The 20,616-nt window shown below is 46.4% G+C and overlaps 1 protein-coding gene across 3 annotated transcripts in view; it reads left to right on the forward strand.

The window, feature by feature from the left end:
• Positions 1-17,897, forward strand: part of GBF1 (golgi brefeldin A resistant guanine nucleotide exchange factor 1) — a 109,195-nt gene extending 91,298 nt beyond the window's left edge. The window contains exons 22-40 of one of the 3 annotated variants that reach the window (XM_031053065.2): positions 1,514-1,750; positions 2,578-2,671; positions 5,422-5,598; positions 6,086-6,150; positions 6,250-6,373; positions 6,919-6,990; positions 8,337-8,431; positions 8,883-9,036; positions 9,253-9,475; positions 11,088-11,251; positions 11,562-11,808; positions 12,212-12,411; positions 13,327-13,477; positions 13,845-13,975; positions 14,336-14,437; positions 15,009-15,122; positions 15,353-15,530; positions 15,739-15,876; positions 16,226-17,897. In XM_031053065.2, the coding sequence (XP_030908925.1) occupies positions 1,514-1,750; positions 2,578-2,671; positions 5,422-5,598; positions 6,086-6,150; positions 6,250-6,373; positions 6,919-6,990; positions 8,337-8,431; positions 8,883-9,036; positions 9,253-9,475; positions 11,088-11,251; positions 11,562-11,808; positions 12,212-12,411; positions 13,327-13,477; positions 13,845-13,975; positions 14,336-14,437; positions 15,009-15,122; positions 15,353-15,530; positions 15,739-15,876; positions 16,226-16,512 (2,953 nt within the window). In that variant the 3' untranslated portion in view covers positions 16,513-17,897. The remainder of the gene's footprint in view (positions 1-1,513; positions 1,751-2,577; positions 2,672-5,421; positions 5,599-6,085; positions 6,151-6,249; positions 6,374-6,918; positions 6,991-8,336; positions 8,432-8,882; positions 9,037-9,252; positions 9,476-11,087; positions 11,252-11,561; positions 11,809-12,211; positions 12,412-13,326; positions 13,478-13,844; positions 13,976-14,335; positions 14,438-15,008; positions 15,123-15,352; positions 15,531-15,738; positions 15,877-16,225) is intronic. The other 2 variants (XM_031053067.2, XM_031053066.2) reach the window with 2 other exon arrangements.
• The last annotated feature ends 2,719 nt before the right edge of the window (positions 17,898-20,616 follow it).

Genomic DNA, 20,616 nt, shown 5'->3' on the forward strand with positions numbered 1-20,616 from the left:
GGGAAATCCTGCCTGACCAATTTGGTGGCCTTCTATGACGGGGCTACAAAAGTGATGGACAGGGGTAGAGCAGTTGACGTCACCTACCTGGACTTGTGCAAAGTGTTTGACACTGTCCCACATGACATCCTTGTCTCTAAATTGGAGAGACATCAATTCGATAGGTGGACCACTCGGTGGATAAAGAACTGGCTGGATGGTTGCACTCAAAGAGTTGTGGTCAATGTCTGGCTGGAGATCAGTAACGAGTGGTGTCCCTCAGGGATCGGTGTTGGGACCGGTCTTGTTTAGTATCTTTGTCAGTGACATGGACAGTGGGATTGAGTGTGCCCTCAGCAAGTTTGCCAAAGACACCAAGCTGTGTGGTTGGGTTGATACGCTGGAGGGAAGGAATGCCATTCAGAGGGACCTTGACACGCTTGTGAGGTGGTCTGATACCAACCTCATGAAGTTTAACCATGCCAAGTGCAAGGTCCTACACCTGGGTCGGAGCAATCCCAGGCACAGCTACAGGCTGGGCAGAGAAGAGATTCAGAGCAACCCTGAGGAGAAGGACTTGGGGGTGTTGGTCAGTGAGAAAACGAACATGAGCCGGTTGCAGTGTGCGTTCGCAGCCCAGAAAGCCAACCGTATCCTGGGCTGCATCAAAAGCAGCGTGACCAGCAGGTAGAAGGAGGTGATCCTGCCCCTCTACTCTGCTCTCGTGAGACCTCACTTGGAGCATTGAGTGCAGTTCTGGTGTCCTCAACATAAAAAGGACATGGAATTGTTAGAACAAGTCCAGAGGAGGGCCACAAGGATGATCAGGGGACTGGAGCACCTCCCATATGAAGACAGGCTGAGAAAGTTGGGGCTGTTCAGCCTGGGGAAGAGAAGGCTGCGTGGAGACCTCATAGCAGCCTTCCAGTATCTGAAGGGGGCCTACAGGAATGCTGGAGAGGGACTATTCATTAGGGACTGTAGTGATAGGACAAGGGGTAATGGGGTGAAACTTAAACAGGGGAGGTTTAGACTGGATCTAAGGAAGAAATTCTTTACTGTTAGGGTGGTGAGGCACTGAAATGAGTTGCCCAGGGAGGTGGTGAATGCTCCATCGCTGGTGGTGTTCAAGACCAGGTTGGATGAAGCCTTGGGTGATACGGTTTAGTGTGAGGTGTCCCTGCCCATGGCAGGGGGTTGTAACTAGATGGTCTTAAGGTCCTTTCCAACCCTAACTATTCTATGATTATGTGTTGCACTTTGTGCTTGTAGTGTAAGGTAGCTGTTTCTTCAATACTGTCCTTACCTGGTTGCTGCTGGGTGCTGCTGAAAGCCACCAGACTTCCTATACAAGATAGCAGAGAGGGGCAGGGGAAGCAGGCAGCCCTAGGAAAATAGAATGTTTCAGGAGCTGGCAAAATCACTCCGAAGTAGGTATTGCCTAGCTTTGGGACCATGTAATGAAAGGCACTGTGTAAATGTTATGTTTGGCTCAGAATGAAAAATTCAACCTTTCTGCCTTCCTCACTTATAGAAATGATGAGATAGTGATGCCAGAAGAACAGACGGGCCTGGTAAAGGAAAACTATATCTGGAATGTCCTCCTACATCGTGGTGCCACTGATGAGGGAATATTTCTCCATGTGCCTCCTGGAAGCTATGACCATGATCTCTTCACCATGACATGGGGGCCAACCATTGCAGCACTTTCTTATGTTTTTGACAAGAGCTTAGAAGAAACAATCATCCAGAAGGCTATCTCCGGTTTCAGGTAACTCTTGCAATCATAAAGATGCAGAAGAGTTAAAGTGTGGCCATTGTCTCCTGTTTACCTGCTAGAGACATCACAGTGAATATGAGCTGTTATTTTTCTTAGTAATTGAAGAGCATTTTATAGTGACCTATGGTCCTCTAGTTTTTGTTCTGTCATTTGTATTGATTCATCCCATCTTGGCCTTTCTTGGTTGCTGCTCACTGTTTGGCTTGACTGCTGTGCTGTAATAAATCAAAGTGCCTGAGGTACGTATTTTTAAACTCCAACCTGTTTAGATTTAAAAGATCTGCTGACATAGCTGTGCTGCTTAGAAGTGAGGAGAAAAAGTCACTTTTAACTTGCACAGCAGTGCTGGCAAAATCCCTGTATATGAACAGAACCTCTGGTGTATGAGGCCATAGCAAAACTTGCTATCTGGAAACTGTATTAGAACGATCTTTGGTCATGCTTAAATCCAGATCAAATGATGACTTTAAGCATAGTTTTAAGCACTGTTAATATACTGCTGTAACCATGATCTCTTGGAAACTAGACCTCCACGCTACTGCAAATCTTGGCAACTCTCTTATGTCAAGACAGGAGATTAGCTATTCTGGCTCAGGTCTCAGTGGTCTGGGTTTAGGTTCATTTCTTGAAAGTGACAAATACCAGGATATATGGATGAGGATTGAGATTATTTGAGGGATAATACATCAGTATTCATTTGGAGTAAGTTGAAAGGAAAGTCTAAAATGTCAACAGAGAGGCTCTCTGATTTGCTGTCCTGTAGACGGGCTTGTCTGTGTTGACTTACTACATTATTTTTTGTCATCTTCTTTCCTCAGAAAATGTGCAATGATTTCTGCTCACTATGGCCTTAGTGATGTGTTTGACAATCTTATAATTTCTCTCTGCAAGTTTACAGCCCTCAGCAGCGAGGTAAGTTTGCAAGGAGGGGAAAGAAGCATGGCTTTTAGCATATCTGATCTGTCTTCCTCTGTTAAGCAGTAAAATTTGCTTATTTTAGTTATCACAGTACCTGTAGGTACCTGTCAGGCCCTGCCCAGAGTTTTCTGGAGGAGGCAATGAAAAATGGGTAGTGAAGCAGGACTTCTATAGCACAAATATGCAAATATGACCTCACAAGTGTCAGTTTGTGCAGAGCAGAATGCTGTGATGTAGAAGTGTTCATTCCAGGTGTTCCCTGTGATCAAGACAGTGATGGTCCATGATCCCGAGCAAGCCCCTCCCAGAGTGTAAGGGCTGTGCATCCACCCAGCATAAGGAAGTTAGAAAAACAAGTACATCGAATTGTTGTTTGGTGCGTGGAGTCTGGTAATAAGATGTGCTGTTAGCCCCACTTTCAGAAAGCCCTGAAGACCTATTCCATGGAATGTACTGTGAGAATAAATTAAAGGTACAGTGGCTGATGTAAGCTTTTCTTGCCCAAATCTGTTGGTGTGTTACAGCATTAGCCCGTTTTCCCCCAGAGTAGTGTGTGGCAGACTGCTTTTTTGCTGAGGAGAAGACAACAGCAACATCTGTAAAAGGTCAGAGGTTGCATAGACTCCCACAGCATTGCTCTGAAAACCAGTGCAAAACCTCCATTGTGCAGAATAAAATTGCCATATATACAAAAAGGGGAAATAGAATCATTCAAGGCTGAAAGCATGGGAATAAAAAGGCCAAAATGAGTGATTTTTCTTCTTTTTTTTTCTCATTCCCATGAAGGGATAGCAGAAAATGAACAGTCCTGCAAATTAACCCAGTTAAATTGAATTAGGCTGCAGGGAGATGGAATTGCTTGGACTGTGTGTTTTGTGCATTCTGGCATTGCTAAGAGTGAAAAAGTACCAGATTAAAAGGCAAAGAAATCCCAAGCAGTGCTGTTGGTGTAGATTCCCTCATCATCCACTGCTCACAACAGCAAAGATGAAATGCTTGATCCCCTCCAGGCATACCAGACCTCAAGAGTACCAATAAATAAACAAGTGGAGGAATGTCCACCATGAAATTAACTGTTTGACACAGATTTACACAGTAGAAGCAACTAGACTGAGCCCTCAGAGGCACCAGCTATTGCCAGCTGCTTCACATCTAGTTGTGAAAATGGAATTTGAAGCAGTCTGAGGTCTGTGTAAATTTAAGCAGGCATGTCTTTTGGTGATGACATAGAATCAGTGACTTCTGGATTTGAAGAAAGCTTTGAATTCTTATCTTTGGCCAGATTCCAAGTACACCAATTACTTTCTGCTGTCCTAAATTCCTGAAAGGCTTGGAGACAGTAGTGGAATAGGACAACTGAACAAATATTTGAGAGACAGTCTGGTGGAAGGAGAGAAGGGGAGGGGCTGTCTTCAAGCACTGAGGAGGCAAAACAAAGAGCAACTGTTAGAAAGCAAGGGAAGAACATCAAAGTGTCACTTTAGCTGCTCGTCACTTCCCAGATCAGATCATCCTGGTGGTCAGGCATCTTCTCCAAGCACTGCAATCACTATGTATGGCCACTTTGGTTGAAAGAAGAGGAATGAAAGGGAACATGGAGGGGGGATCAAGTGATTTAAGAAGAGACTTCTTGATTAACAGTTAAGACTCACAATGAGTCAGTGCAAAACCCATGTGTGTTTTAATTCTGTGGTTGCGGCTTGTTGCCACAGTACAAAACCATGCATATTGCTGTTTGCACTCTGAGACTTCAGTGATGTCTGTATTCATGTGGTTTCGCCATGGCAACAATTGAAAAAACAAAGGGGTTATCACATTTCTGCAAGACTTCAGACTGGCGTTTCTGAGGGAGTTTACCTTTTTATCAGAGACCCATTTTGATAATAGCTTTTCCAGCACTGTGGCTGAAGCAAGACCTAGTTTTTCTGAATTTCCAGTCTGAGATTGGAAGATCCATGTTTTCAATCCATCCTATTTCCTGTCTTCTCTCTCCTCTCTTGCTGAAGGAGTAAGTATGTTTTTTGTCCTGAGAAGCAAGAGAATGTCAAAGCCCATCTCTTGTCAAAAGGAACATTGCAATGAGCTTAAGTAACTGCTGAAAAATGGAGCATGTCTGTGTCTTATACTAGCTCACATGATTGCTGGTTTTTCTCTTCTTTTGGCAGCATGTATTTGGTTTGTTTCAATGACTTAGCACACTTTCTTTATTTTGGAAAGCTGTGAGGGCATTGAACAGATTATGAGGAATTCTTATCCAGCAATTATTGGCAGAAACTGTATGTTGGGGTTCCTCACTCATACTTTGAATCTTGCTCTCAAGTAGTTGCAGGAGTAGCTTTGCAAGTCAGAAATGCTTTTGGCTGTAGTTTCCTTCTATAATAGTAGAGCAGATTAATTGTTGCTTCCAGATGAGCTTTTTCTGAGGAAAACTTTGATCCTGGAATGAGTTCCCATGGCAGAATAAACTAGTGTTAGTGAGTTTTCAGCAAGCGGTTCTAAAATGTTCCATATTGTTGTTATTCTTGGAGAGCTTATGTCTAGGTGGTTCAGCAATTCATCTTGTAGCAGGTAAGCTGTTTTGTCCTTTGTTTTGTGCAAAGTGGGTATGAGCCGAGGAGTTATCCAAGCATCGTACACGGAACTGTTGTCTTTTCCATACCCAGTTCTGAACAGTCTGCCCTAATTTGTGTTGAAAAGAAAACAACTCTTGCTGACTGATTGCCACCCCCTCTTCTTTCCTGCAGTCTATTGAGAACCTGCCCACTGTTTTTGGAAGTAATCCCAAGGCCCATATTGCAGCTAAGACTGTGTTTCACTTGGCCCATCGCCATGGTGACATTCTGCGGGAGGGCTGGAAAAACATCATGGAGGCCATGCTACAGCTTTTCCGAGCAGAGCTGCTGCCCAAGGCCATGGTGGAGGTAATAATAGCCAGCCTGTGGGTAACTGAAGAGTAGGGGAGTGGGAAGATGGTTTTTCATTGCACCAGTTCAAAGAGGGGGAGAGCTCTGGCTTTGATAAAATCTGCACAGAGCTAGAAAGCCTGAAAAGGGTGTAGTATTCAAGTTTTGTGCAGCCTCCAGCCCCTTTTATTAGGGCTTAACTTTTTTCTCATTTTACTTTCTGTTGTATTTAAGAAATTCCAGTGTTCATTTTACTTGACTAGATTTTGAATGTTGTACAGAAGGACATGCTTACAGGCACAAAGTGTTAGAATACGGTATTGGTACTGCTAGATGGGGGTGAGACTTTACTGAAGTGGTGAGGAGGTAAAGAGCTGGGGTGACTACCTTCATGTGGGTGGTTGTGAATAGTGTTTCATCACTAAGTGAAATGTTACAGGCTTGAGAGGGAAGGCTTCAAAGAAGTACACAATTGATCATATACGTGTTCTGGTCCATCTTCAAGGTCGAAGACTTTGTGGATCCTAATGGTAAAATCTATCTGCAGCGTGAGGAGACACCATCTAACCGGTGAGTGGTGTAGATGGCCTAGGCAGTTCTTTTTGTACAAAGCTGGAGAATGATATGATTTCTTAGTTTTCACTGATGCTGGTGTCTTCTGATTTGCAGTGGTGAATCTACAGTGCTGAGTTTTGTTAGTTGGCTCACTCTCAGTGGGACAGAGCAATCTGGTATGAGAGGGCCATCTACAGAGACACAAGAGGCAAAACGAGCAGCTCTGGAATGCATAAAGGTAACATACAGGCTGAAAAAGAACCTGCTTTATGTTTGTGTTGACAGTACTATGTGGGTAACAGGCCACAGAAATACATGCTTCTAGGCAATATTGCTAGTCGCAGAGGACTTGGGAGTTGTAAGAAACTACAGAGAAACATCTCCATTGACAGCTTGCACACTGCTGTGCACAAATGTAGTAGCAAATGAAAACAGGAATGATTCCCCACAGGAGGCTGGGATCTGCACTCCTACATTTGAAGACAAAGTTAACAATTCTCAAATTACTATTTTTTTCCAAGACAGTGTTCAGGCATATAAGCCAACAAAATCTGAACCTGGACTTTGAGTAGTGTGTGCACAGAGGAGTTATCTGTTAAAATCTGTCTAGATCAGGTCTGTTGAAGGTAATTGAAGTTAAAGCAGTGAACTGGCTGGCAGGAGTTTTCCTCCAGGTAATTCTGTTAAAGCCACTATCTGTATCCTTCCTGGAACAAGCTGTATTTCTGTTTGCATGCCTTCCCCATCCCCCAGATGCACAGTCCTCTTTTCCGTCTTTTGCAGCAATGTGATCCTGAGAAATTGATCACAGAAAGCAAATTCCTCCAACTTGAATCCCTTCAGGAGCTAATGAAGGTGAGAGAGATATTGTACTGCTGATGGACCAAGTACGCTATGCATGATTATGCATATATGCTACTCTAGCTGCTCTGTGCCTGAAGGAGGTCTTGGACCTATCTAGGATATGAAACCAGTCATTAGTTCAGCTGTCACATGTAACTTCTGTGCTGGCAGCCACAATTGCTTTAGTAGGAGAGGAAGACATTAAATTGTGGAATGTGTTCTAAAGGCCTTGAGGAAGTCACGTTAAGTGTTTGAAAATATGTGTAGCTCTTGTAGGAGCTTAAGGTTATGCTTTTTCATCTTTTCTGATGTGCTGTGCGCCTAATTGAGAACATTTTTAAGGCCATTTTAGAAGCAAGAGCTGTACAGAAATATTTGACTGTGTGCCCCTAGGTAGTGTGGTACCTGGCTGCTGCAGGAAGTGTAATAAGGCTGGACTCACTAGCCTTTGGGCTAGAGAAGCTTATCTCCCTGGGGGAGGGTAGTTAGTTACCTGGTTCTGGTAGCCACTTCTCAGGGTAGTGTGTAGTGTGAGACTGCTCCGGGGTGTGGAACAAATCTGGCTGCTGCTCACTATTTCCAAAAGCAAATAGTGCAATGCAGCTCTTGCAAGGATGCTGTGTGGGCTGGCAGTGTGTGTGTTGCCTAATTCCATGGCTTCTTAAAGTGCTAAAGCCTTTCCCTTCAGGCTACTGTAATTGCAATTGACTGGCTTCATCAAGAGGGTTCATGACATTGTTGAGACTCGTGCTAAAACAAAGGAAAATCTATTTATCAAGACTTGCTGCAGAGGTTCTGAACAATAGGTATTGAGTTTCAAAATAAAGATAAGTGGGTAAACTCCAAAGAACAACACTTAAAACAGCTGAAGTGGAACTTGCTGATTGGATCACACAGACCACTGTGTTGCTGGCCCACGTGAAAAAATGGTGACTTAGTTTTTGAGTGTCACCTCAGATCTGGAGGAAGATTTTGCTCTTGCCCCTATTATGCAAGGAATTATCCTTTCATATGCAGACTGGAGAGGAATAGTTCCAGTACTTGTAGTTATTCCTAGGTATTTGCCTTTTCTGTACTTCACAGTATTCTTATCAAGAAGCTGTTGGCTTTCACAATTCCTCTCCATCTGAAAGAATTAATCAGTTTAATATTTTTTAAGTTCATCTTGCATAATAAAAAAATATAATTTTCTATGTTTAGCTTGACCTCTGTCCAATGCATTTTTGATCGACTGTGCATGACCTCTCCAGACAGTGAAGTGCAGTTATGCCCAGACTCAAGCCATTCTGTTGGTCATCACTTGTTGGTCCCCCAGTTTTAGGGGCTTGTGATTCACAGACATTTCCTGTTTTTCCTAGGCTCTAATCTCTGTGACTCCTGATGAGGAGACATATGATGAAGAAGATGCTGCCTTCTGCTTGGAGATGCTTCTGAGGATTGTGCTGGAGAATAGGTATGACCTTGAAATACATGCAGATTCAGTGTAAATGTCCCTACTTTACTGCAGCTGCTGCCTGGGTCCAGGGAATGAGTTCCTTATGTGCTTGATTTGCCAGCTGAAGCACCATGTGGCTGTAATTTCAGGGCTTAGCAATTCCACTCTACCATGTGCAAACAGAGGGGCCATTCGCCCATGAATTATTGCTTGATATCCTGAGATTTGGAGAATATAAACTAAACTCTGGAGGGAGAATTCTCCCACCTGATTGCTTTGCAAGTAAAGAAGTAAATAAGAAATGTGATGGCTTTGTTGTTTCTATGTGTCTGTTCTTCTATCTCGCGGCTGGTGATTTTTGTTGAAATTAAGAAATATTGGCTTGTCAGGAGCTCAGGGAGAGGTAGCTAGATCCTGCTTGTCTCATCTCCTTTCATCTTCCCCTTTCCCTCCTTGTTGTTGTGGCTAGGGACCGTGTGACTTGTGTCTGGCAAACTGTCCGAGACCACCTCTATCATCTCTGTGTCCATGCAATGGATTTCTGCTTCTTGGTGGAGAGGGCAGTGGTGGGGCTCCTGAGACTGGCCATTCGGCTGCTTCGCCGGGAAGAAATCAGTGCACAGGTAAGGGATTTTGGAAAGTTGGTTACTGGGGTTTTGTGGCCACATCTGGCAACACAAGAAACCAGTTGTTGTTGGGTGGACCCACATTTAACCTGTCTGTGCTGCAGATAACAACAAGCAGCAGTTGTAAGTAGCCCTAAATAAATGAAGAGGGACTTTGCTGGAGAATGGAGTGTAAATAATAGGGATTGTTACTCTTGTCTCCTTCTCTGCCAGGTTCTCCTCTCATTACGTATCCTGCTCATGATGAAGCCAAATGTACTGTCCAGAGTTAGCCATGAGGTTGCCTACGGCCTCCATGAACTCCTGAAGACCAATGCTGCCAACATTCACTCTGGGGATGACTGGTACACGCTGTTCACCCTCCTGGAGTGTATTGGGTCTGGGGTGAAGCCACCTGCAGCCCTGCAGGTTACAGCAAGGGCAGATAATGACACAGGTAAGACAGACCAGCTTTTGCTAGGAAATCTGATGCCTGCCTGCCAGATAAGCAGCTGCTTCCTCAAGCTTTTCAATTAGCAAAGGGGACTGCAAGAAAACAAAGCTGATATTAAACTACATTAGCAAGATTAAAGACTAGCACCTGCTGTTCAGTCCTACCCCATGGTCTGTCCTTGTGTCTACTCTGCCATCTCTTCCTACTCAGCGAGCAGCAGTCCAGGTGCTCATCCCTGAGGGAGCAGTGAGAGGAAAACTGATCTCAGCTGTAGCAGCTGTAGGAGGTCTTTGCTCTACCCAAGAAGCATTTTGTGCTGGTTGTGGTCTGGTGCCTTGGGTAATACAGGCTTAATCTCTCATCTGGGTGTGTAATGTAAATCCAGCTGTTGTTCTGTCATACTTGCTTCTTTTTGTGGCACTGACTCTGTCCCAGTTTAAAGGATCTCATAAAGGGTGGTGTTTTTTTTTCTGTTTTCCGAATACATTTGTGTTCAGAGTGCCTAGACCAAAGCACTATTTCCCACTTGTCTTAACTGTTTTAGAAAGACAGTCTTTTCAGCAAACTGCTTCTCTTTTGCTTTAGCCAGCTGGCAGTGTATGTGAGCCTGACAGCTTCAAACTTTTAAAGCAAACAGTAAGAAAAGGCTTTTCCAGAAGCCTCTCTTTTCCTCTTTGCTTTTCTAGAATTTCCTTGCTGGACCCTGATGCTTTGTGCTTGACAGACAAAAGGAAATTGATTTTGCAAAACTCCTGTGGCCTTTGCCTTCTGGGCTAATGCTGGGCTGTCTTCTCCCATCTTTCCCCCCCCCCCCCCCCACCTTCTTTTCTCCTGTTTCTGCCTTTGCTGATTGAGTAAGCTACTTGACTGTGGCACTTTGCACATCAAAACATTAGTTCCCTCTGAAAAAGTTTGGTAAACTGTGTTCACAGCAAGTCTGTCTCTCTGCTGGTGAGTTTCTAGGTAATATTGAATGATGGAGAGGAGGATTTTTTTTCTTTTAAATAACAGTATACCAGTGGCTTAAATTTGGCCCTTGCAAAGGCTGCTGTGCTTGCGATATGAATTTTAAGGTTATCCTAAAGGTGAGGGAAGGTAGATCTGACAGGTATAGAACATGGTAATGTAGATTGCTGTTCATGAGAGATATTTTACCAGTATTACTTGGAGCTGAGGCCCTATGTGAGTCATGTGATTCCATGTTGTGCTTTTTTAATTGTCTTGGGTGAACCTAGCACCTCAGTGGTTCTTAAATTGTGTGGCACATCTGATTCTTCCCCCAGGGTCAAAACGTTGCACTCCATGCCCTTTTTAAAACCATGGTCAGGCTGACACATGATATACCAGAGGATGGAAAGCTTCTTCCCTCTGAGGGGGAGGCCCAGCACACCTGCAGGGAGATAGTATCAAAGATCTATTTCCTGCTATCTTCTGTGCATGCTCCTGTCATAGTTCTCACAGGAGAAGAGGCCTGGTACAGTGTCTTCTAGGGCCCACTGGTGGTTTCTAGCTGACGCTGATCTGAGTAATCTGAATTGCTTCTCCCTTACCCACAGCTACTCTTCCAAGTTGTTGACTTGACATTCATCTAAAACCCATGCCTTTTGTCTTGAAGGTGCTCAGTCAGACAGCGAGGTCTCCTCCTCCTGTCATCCTAGTGACATGAGCCTGGACCGTGGCTACACCTCTGATTCGGAGGTGTACACAGACCATGGGAAACCAGGCAAGATGCATCGCTCAGGGACAGATGTGGATGTCATGAACAGTGGTTGGCTAGTGGTGAGTAGCCAATGGGCTTCTGGTGCCTGAGGAAGACTACTCCTAGCATGGTTGTGGGCAGAGGGTGTGGTAGGGAGAAAAAGAGTAAGATAGTACAAAAGAGAGCTAAGATGAACTGACATTGTAAAGAGAGGATGGAGAGGAGATGCAGATGAAGAGGAGAAAGCTTGGAGGCAAATTAGTTAAAAAGGGAAACAGATCCCTCAGAAGTGTTGTCTGTTAGCAGAAGAAGAAATTCCCTTTAAGCATGTGCCTAAGGTTCCATTTGTTACGCTACCCCCTCCTGCAACTCTCTTGCTATACCCTGCAGGTGGGGAAAGATGACATCGACACCTCAAGATCCACAGCTGGACTCAGCAGGCTGGGGCCATCTCCTCTTGTCAACCAGTACAGCTTGACTGTGGGGCTGGATTTGGGCCCACACGACACAAAGTCTCTCATGAAGTGTGTGGAGTCCCTGTCCTTCATCGTGCGAGATGCTGCCCACGTTACACCTGAGAATTTTGAGCTCTGTGTCAAAACCATCCGCATCTTTGTGGAGGCAAGCTTGAATGGGGGTAAGATAGCCCTTGGTTTGACAATCAAGATTGGGCTTGGGGTAGCCAGGCGGCAAGAAAAGAAGTATACTGTTAGGGAATGAGTCTCCAGTGTTCAGTAGGTGGTCTGCTGTGAGAAAAGTGTTCTGGCTCCTACTGGCAGCAGGGACCTTAGTCTTATCCCTCTCCCTTGGATAGAGAGGGAGAGGTCTGGAGCTGATGTGGAGGTAGCAGTATCAGCTGTTCCTGAAGGCTGTTCCTGAAGGAGTGCTGGGTACATCTTCAAGTGCGTTGTTGTCGTTTTACAGGACAGGGCCCTCCCTCTGCTGGGGATATCAAAAGGTGGCTCTGTGTGCATTGAAAGGCAAAAAATTTCATGGTGGAGTGTGTATATCATCATATGTTGCTACTTTTCACTGTCTAGGCTACAAGTCCCAGGAAAAGAGGGGGAAGAGCCACAGGTATGACAGTAAATCCAGTCGGTTAAAAAAAAAGCCAAAGGAGAGCTCCACACGGCGATCCCGGGTCTTGAGCCAGCACCAGGCACACACACATAGTGATGAGGATGAGGATGAGAGCATCCCTGCCAGCTACCACACTGTGTCTTTACAGGTTAGTCAGGACGTAAGTATAGCAAGGATTTCCTCCTCTCCTTTCCCATACTTGGGGCCCTTATAGGGAGTCACTGGGATTCTTCATGAGGCAAGGGGAGGCTGCATCTTAGGTTAGTGAGCACTAGATGTCAGAGGGTGACTCTGATGGCAGTGTGGTTCTGCACTGAAAGAGGAACACTGCAGTTTGGATAGAGAAAAGCAAAATAATAGTGGAGAGAGAACTCTGAAAAGCGAGGAGTCTCGAGCTGAGTCACTACAGTAGGTAAGATAGATGGCATAAGGTTCATGTAAGATTAGTGGGGTGTCTGATAAGGCATCTGAGCTTGTGGAGAGGAGAAAGCCCTGTGGGCTGAGGTACTGGGATGAGGGAGTAATTTCTCTTTCCAGGTGGTACTTCAAAGGTGTGAAGGCGTGGGCCTGTTGACTGCCAGGCTGTTGGGCCTCAGTCAAGTAGTAAAGTGACCAGAATGCTGTCATTTGCCCATGTGGAGCTCTTCTCAGGGAGCTTTGCTTGTCCTTCATGAGTTTTTTTTTTGTTAAAAAGAAAAATATTTTCAGAGAGTTGTCCCTGGGCAGCGTAGCTGAATCACTGTTTCCTCCTTTGGCTGCTAGTCAATGCTCTGTGCCAGGAAAGGCTCCATTCTTTCTCCTAGCAAGATTGGGATGCTGTTCCTGGAAGATGGGAGTAACATGGCTAGTGAACTGACATAGATCTTGCTGAAGATGCTTGGCACTTGATTACTTAGGGAGGGCACGAACATTAGAGCCTGACACCATCTCCATAGCTATACATGGTTATGTACACACAGGAAGCAGGCTTGAGTAGCTCCGGGTGTTTTCACATTGGTTTGGGGAAGAGCAGAGACCAAGACTGCTTCAAAAATTTAAGTTCTATGTGTTGCTTAATGTGATGCTTGACTTGCAGCTCCTGGATCTCATGCACACCTTGCACACGCGGGCGGCCACCATCTACAGCTCCTGGGCAGAGGAGCAACGCCATCTAGAGACAGCAGGGAAGAAAATCCAAGCAGATTCCCGAACACTGTGGTCCAACTGCTGGTGTCCTTTGCTACAAGGTAAAGCCATCCCCTTGTGATGAGAGTGAGCATAGACAGTTCCAGAATAACAGCAGCACTTGGTAACGTTTAGTAGCCAAAAACTAAATGCAGAAAGCAGGCAGAGGTGGGTTTTAGGGTCTGCTGTAATTGAAAAAAAACATGGAGCAGATCTAGTACGGTACCTTTAGCATGAGTTAGCTGCCAGCTTGATTCTGGAGCTGACAGTAGATTCCCAGTCTATGGCCTGGAGCAAATATAACGTTTTTATGTTTATTCTTTTCCTTTCCCCAGAGTGTTTGATCTTCGTTAGACTTTTCACCCTAGACTGGGGAGGTAGGGATATGACACTTCTGCTTGGGCTTTGCCCTGAATCCCTGTCTTGCAGGTATTGCCTGGCTGTGCTGTGATGCCAGACGCCAGGTACGGATGCAGGCACTCACTTACTTGCAGCGAGCCCTCCTGGTACATGATCTGCAGGCCCTGGATGCCCTGGAATGGGAGTCCTGCTTCAACAAGGTAACCTCCTGGCTGGGCTGGGAATGTAGGCAGAACAGCATTGTCATGAAAAGCAAAGCTGGGTGCAGGAGTGGCAGAATGGTGTCCTACTTTAGGATCATCTTCCTGAGCAGTCTGCTCACCACAACAGACAAGGCATTCCCTACTCTGATCTTGTGAAAAGTTCTTCTCTGCTTAGACTTCTGAGGGAGCCTCTTGGATTGTTGAAATGAGTCCACTTGTTTCCACTTCTCACTGCTTATCCCATGCTCTCTGCCTAGAAGCCACTAGTCCCAAAAGCCAGCTCCTTTCCTGTAAGGCTGTGCAAATCTCATCAGTCATTTTGTCAGCTCTGAAATGCCAGTGTATCTTACCCCATAGGTGCTGTTCCCTCTGCTAACCAAGCTACTCGAGAACATCAGCCCAGCTGATGTTGGTGGGATGGAAGAAACTCGGATGAGAGCCTCAACGCTGCTCTCCAAGGTGAGTGTGCTTCTGCTCTCTGAAAGCTCAGAGGAAAACATGTGCCTCAAGACAAACAGTTTGCTCTATTAGCTTTTCAGCATCTCTGATCTGGATAGGTGTCAGTTTGCTAGCTTCACTGTCTCCAGTGCTGGGCTTCACCACTTTCTGCTGTTGGGACATGACTTTTTTTCAGAACTGTCTCCATGATCCTGGCCTTTGGAAGAATTGTCAGGAAGGAGTTTGTACCTTATGAAGTATTTCACTCAACACTGGTTGAAGACAGTCTGTTCTAGTGGTGAAATAATGTATGTCACAAGCTGATAGTACTGACCTAAGGCAGAGAGCCTGGAAGGGCTGGAAGACATGGTGATGCAGACTGCAGTGGCCTCATGCAAAGGAGACAATATCCATTCTTTTATGTGTAGCTCAGAAGAATGGATTCCTCTGACATCCTCATGCTGGCCCTGTGTGTGCTTCTAGCCTGCCACAAGGAGGGGGAATTATAGATTTGCACAACTGGCTTGTCAAGCTGTGAGCAGCAGCCCTGAAGCTACTTGTTAACAGTAATTATGGTTTGGTTTTTTACTAGGTGTTTCTACAACATCTCTCCCCCCTGCTCTCATTGACCACCTTTGCTGCCCTGTGGCTGACAATCCTGGACTTCATGGACAAATACATGCATGCTGGCTCCAGTGATTTACTGGTAAGATGCTGAAAGTGATGCTGCGGGGCTTTGAACAGCTGTTCATCAATTTTTGGACTTGACAAGTACTTTGGTTGGATTTTTTTTTTAATCTCTTAATTCCAAAACCATTTTTTTCCATGATTTCTGCCCTTGGCCTCTCTTTCCAAGGCAGCCCATCAGCTATTTTGAGCTTTTCTTCATTGCTATATGTACATTCTCTGTAACTCAAGGAGTGCTTCTGATTACAGCTGGAGGCCATCCCAGAGTCTCTGAAGAATATGCTGCTTGTAATGGATACAGCTGGGATATTCCACAGTGCTGACTCACGGACGGGATACTCGGATCTCTGGGAGATCACATGGGAAAGGATTGACTGTTTCTTACCTAGGCTGCGGGATGAGCTTTTCAAACAGACAGTCATCCAAGGTACGAAGGGCTGAGAAACTTTAAAAAAACAGGTCTTGGACTCAGTGCTTGCACCTTGTCCAGTACACAGCTGCCAGAGTGCCTGGGTGCTAATGAAATTATATTTGCAGGAGGCTGTGGGAGCTTGGCACAAGGAGGGAAAACTGATGGTGGGCAAAAGGAGTGAGCAAACTGATATGTGGGCTCACTGCTTGTTTTCTTTTTCTAGATCCAGTTCCCACCATACCAATGGAGCAACAGCATCAAAAGTCACTAGTGTCTGCCCTGCCTCCTTCTCCTACAGGGGATGTGAGACCAGCTACCCACTTGGCTCCTTTGGAGAAGCCCTGTGAACTAGGTACCAGTGGTGAGTCCCCTTTTCTTCTGTCCAGAATCATCTTGCCAGCATGGTGGCATAAGTCTGCTTTTATTTGGTTTAGTGTAATCTGCAGTGACCAGGCCTCTGGTGTTGTGGAATTGTTGTGCTTCCAAATTGATATGTTGTTGCCTTCTTGCTGAGGTTATTGAGGTGGGGAGAAGTTAGAGAAGAATGTCTGTGATAGGCACCTGCTCCTCAGGGCCTTCTAAGAAAACATGTGGAAGGGGCAAGTCTGAAAAGGACCCTGAGTCGATCTTCAGCCCTACTTAGCTTTGAACTGAAAGGTGGCTTCATCAGGGCCTTGTGTAAGGATATATTTTGTCTTTTCCTTTTCCAGAGTCTGAAAGAGCCACTGCACCTGCTTCATCCACCATCAGCAGCTCTCCCTCACCTCCTTTCCCAGCATCAGCTCCAGCTAAGACAAGCCCAGTTACAGACATACCTCCTACGACAGCACAGCCGCCACTCATACTGCAACCTCTTGCCTCTCCCCTGCAGGTTGGGGTGCCACCTATGACTCTTCCAATCATTCTCAACCCAGCCCTAATTGAAGCCACATCTCCTGTTCCCCTCCTAGCTACTCCACGGCCCACTGATCCCATGGCAACCTCTGAAGTCAATTAGTTTGAGGATGTCTGAGAACTGTCTGCTGAGGAAGCTCTGTGGGTGGAGGGTGCTGTCCAGATGTTCTCTGGTAGCGGGCATGTTTGTTTTAGAAGATGATGCTAACCTGAGAAGGGCTGCTGCCACAAATCCCCCTGGAGCATCACATTCTGCTCCCTTCTTGTGGCAAACACCTAGAAATTTGCCTAGAAATCTTTGTATTGGATGGGTGCCCAGTTCCACTGATCAGTCTTCTTCCTGTCTTCACAATCTCAGGGGCCAGGCAATGCCCACACTTAGCAGCCTGGGACCAAGCTGCCACCAGTTCATCTAGTGAAGAGGGAAAAGTCTTTGATGTCACACCAGAGAGGGGCTGCAGTACAGGACTGCCTCTCAGATTATTCATTACAGTCCCTGGGCAATTCCCCAGGCATTCCCTAGCTTTCCTGCCCATGCTTCTGGTCGCACTGCTTTGTTTGGGCTCTGCGCATGCCTGGGTTCAGCAGATTGAGAATTTTGTGTAGAAATGTGGATTGCTTACAGTGCAGCTCCCAGCTTACTACATAGGGCTTCTTGTCTGCTGTAGCTACATGCTTTCCTTGTGCAACATGGATAACAGCAATCCCCATGCCAGACAGGGAGTAGGTAGCCAGGGAGTCTGGTAGGGGCAGCACTGCTTTCTTCCCTGCTATAAATGTAATCAGGGTTTCTGGCTGGAGAGCAAATTCAGAAGGCTCTACTTAGCTGAGCAGATGAGAAGGAAATGCAGAGTCCCATGAGCTGAGAGCAGAGCACTGTGGCTATGTCTCAAACAGTGCCTGAAGAGCCACTCCCCTGGGGTGCACAGCAGTGCTGAGTTGTCCGCCACTTGCTGCTGCATAGGCCTCTGGTGTCCAGCCCCATTCCTTAGGAGAACTTCCTCATCAGCTAGAGATGCGTTGATCTGCGGCACTGGCTGACAGATGCCCAGTAAGTCTGCAGTGCTTTCTCCTGGAAGCTCTGCAGGGACTGCACCCTTCTGCATCGTCTAGTTGTTGGGAGCTCACCACCTTCTCCACCTAGAACACCCCCACAACGGAGGCTCTGGTAGTCATTCTAGTGCTTCAGCCCTGCAGCAAGGATGTCCCACTCTTCCACTCCTGGTGCCCAGAGCAGAGCTGCTGCCTGGCAAGTGCTGTGTTTCCATTCTTCCTCCTCTCTCCATTAGTTGGCTAAATGCTCAATAATACCAATCTTGGAAATCACGCTGGTGACTGGGAGGGCCATCAGTGGCACCCCAACCCCATGTATACTGTACTGAGAGGAACCTATGGTTGGGGTGGGAGTACAACCAGTGTACATAAAGAGTAAATGGCTACAAATCCAACAGACTTTTTACAGTGTAATAAATACATCCTGTAAATGAATGTTCCAGTGTTGCACTACTTTTTTGTCATGGTTCTGCAGCTCAGAGCTTTGGGAGGAGTGGAGTTTAGTTGCCAAGGTGGTGTGCCCACCTGCCATTCCCCCAGCTCCATGTACCATGATCCTCCAAGAGAGCATTGCTGTGTCTGCATGGACCACGGAGAGACCTGCCCTAACAGATGGTCAGCACATGGGGGAGCTGCAGTGGAGACCAGCCATCAAGGGGCTAAGCAGAAATGATTCCCATCATAAACAAAGCAGAACTGCAGCAGCTAGATTGCTATTGCTTCTGGTAACAGTTCAGTGTTAGCTGTAAGACTCCTGGTGTTACGCTGGTGTTTGCTCACACACTGCCAGCACTGAGGGCAGAGGCTAGGGCTGAGGAGCAGGTGCCCAGCAGCATCTCAGCACGCTGCCAGAACACAGACCCTGGTGACAACCTGGCTTGAATGAAAAGCATTTTCCATCTGATGAGAAAGAAATCCTTGTTTCCACTGACAGGATCTGGACTTGGAAAGAGGGCATGAGAGATCCTGGGCTCTTCTAGGACTAATGCTTGCCATGGATATTGACAACCCCATATACTTCCCTCCTAATGTTTTCTACTTTGTCTTGTGGCAAAATCCACACAGTTCCCCTGGAGCTGCGTGAGGCACCAATGCCTTACCTATCACAAGGATTCCAAGACACTTCTATGAACTTGATAAAGGGTTCAAAAACTTGGAGTATGTTTGAATTGCTTGAGCAAAGGTCTAAATATTGTGTAATGGGAGAGTAATTCACATACTAGGGAAGTCTGTTAATAAATCCCAGTTCCTTAGTCCATTTCCACCAATCCTGGAATGTTTTCACTTCCTCACTTGCCACTGCTTCCAAATTGTGGTCTTCCAGCCCTTAGATGTCTTCATTCACGTATTTGAATCCTTGTGCTGTCCATGGCCCTTCTGTATCCAGTCCACCTCCCCACCTTCTATTTCTGCATCCTTGCTTCTGTTTACAGCTCTGTTTTTCTGAGCTGTCTCCAAAATACTCACTGAAACCTTTAGATGGTTAACTCTTTGTAAACCATTGCTCAGCTGTCAAGTGCTTTGATATCAGCACTGCTGCCCTCTGATCCCCGGATGATCCTTCAGCCTCTTGGAGTGATATTAGCCGATGGCAAAGCTCAGTTTTTCCTGCTGCCTTCGGACAGTTGTTCAGTGTTTGCAAACCCAGTTTCTACTGAGAACATTGCATCTTATTTCAGACAATTGCAGTGCAAAGCAAAAGCCACCCGAGGAAACTGCAGGAAGCAGGACTGGAATGGAAAGAATGTCTACTGGAAAGACAGAACTGCACTTTAAACAGTTTTCACTTGACTGCAAAGCATGTGAATAGATATGGACTGGAAAATCAAAAAAAAATATCTTTGAACATTGTTTGGACTTTGCAATAATGAGGTTTCATGTGTTACAGAGACAAAATAGCAGGGGCAGTGTTTGAATGGGAAGGAGAAAGGAGTCAGCTGACAGCATGTGCCATGATACATATTTTTATCAGAAAGCTCTTGAACCCTATTTGCAACTTAAATTACATAGAATAGTACTGCCAGAGACTGTTGGGGAGGAGCAGTGCTCACAACACTGGCCTTCAGGTTTGTCCCAGCATATACTTTTTCTAGGTTTGGACTTCTTTCCCATTCTTACAGGTCTGACTCACTGTTTTTCAGAGGGGGCTGGACAGACATCACTCTAGTTTGGATTTATGTACACCTTCTATTCCTATTTACATGAAGAACTTCCACCACTGAAACAAAACAGAAATAACTACTGGCATTTAGTGGGTGTTAGTAGGATGTGCTACGTGGAGCTGGTGTTTTCCTCCTTGGTGTGAAGCTTCCTAGTGTGAGAAAACCCTGTGGAAAGATAAGCCCTGGATTTAAAGCAAATTTGGCATTGAAACGTGAATCAATGCTGCCTTTAGCATCAATTTTCAAACTGAATCTGAGCATACTTAAAAGACCTGGTCTGTGTGAAGTATGTTTTCGGCAGTTACCCTCACTCCTACAAGTGCCAGTTACAGGGCCTGAAGCTCGGTGCCCTGCTCCTTTACACACACGCACAGTGCGCGGGTGGCAGCCGCCGGGTCTGTGCTGCTCTCCCCGGCCCGACCACGACCTGAGCGCCGCCAAGGCTGCTGCAGGCGGCAGCAGCTGCACTGCTGGCCCTGTGCTGCCCGGCAGCGCTCCCAACGCCGCCTGGCCCCGCGGCCGAGTGGCTGCCGGGAAAGGGAGGGTCCGCCAGCAGGCAAAGCGCAGAGGCAGCTCTGGGAGCACAGCTGGCTCCGGAGCAAAGTTCTGGAGTGCAGCTCCTGCAGCAGGTCAGGGATGTGATGTGCTGAGCACCAAGGACAGACCCGGAGCCGGAGAGCTACCTGGAGCGTGATTCAGGGCGGAGAAATATGAGATCCCCCAAGACTACAAGTCCCAGTGTGCAATACTCCTCCGGTTGCATAACCCCTGCCCGGGTGAGGTGGTGGGCACCCAGAGCTCCTCTCGCGGGCGGCCAGGGCCGGTGCTGTTCCCAGGTGTGAGGAAGTAGAAAGCCGTCGGCTTCTTGAGCACCAACCCCTCCGGGGCCATGGCTACACCGGATGCTTTGGGATTTGGAAGCAAGCCTGCAAGCAGCTGCCGGGTGGGAGGGTGGTTTGTTGCCGAGCTGATAGGGATGTGGTGCTGCTGTG

This window comes from Melopsittacus undulatus, chromosome 4, assembly GCF_012275295.1.
Source record: "Melopsittacus undulatus isolate bMelUnd1 chromosome 4, bMelUnd1.mat.Z, whole genome shotgun sequence".
Lineage (NCBI taxonomy): Eukaryota > Metazoa > Chordata > Aves > Psittaciformes > Psittaculidae > Melopsittacus > Melopsittacus undulatus.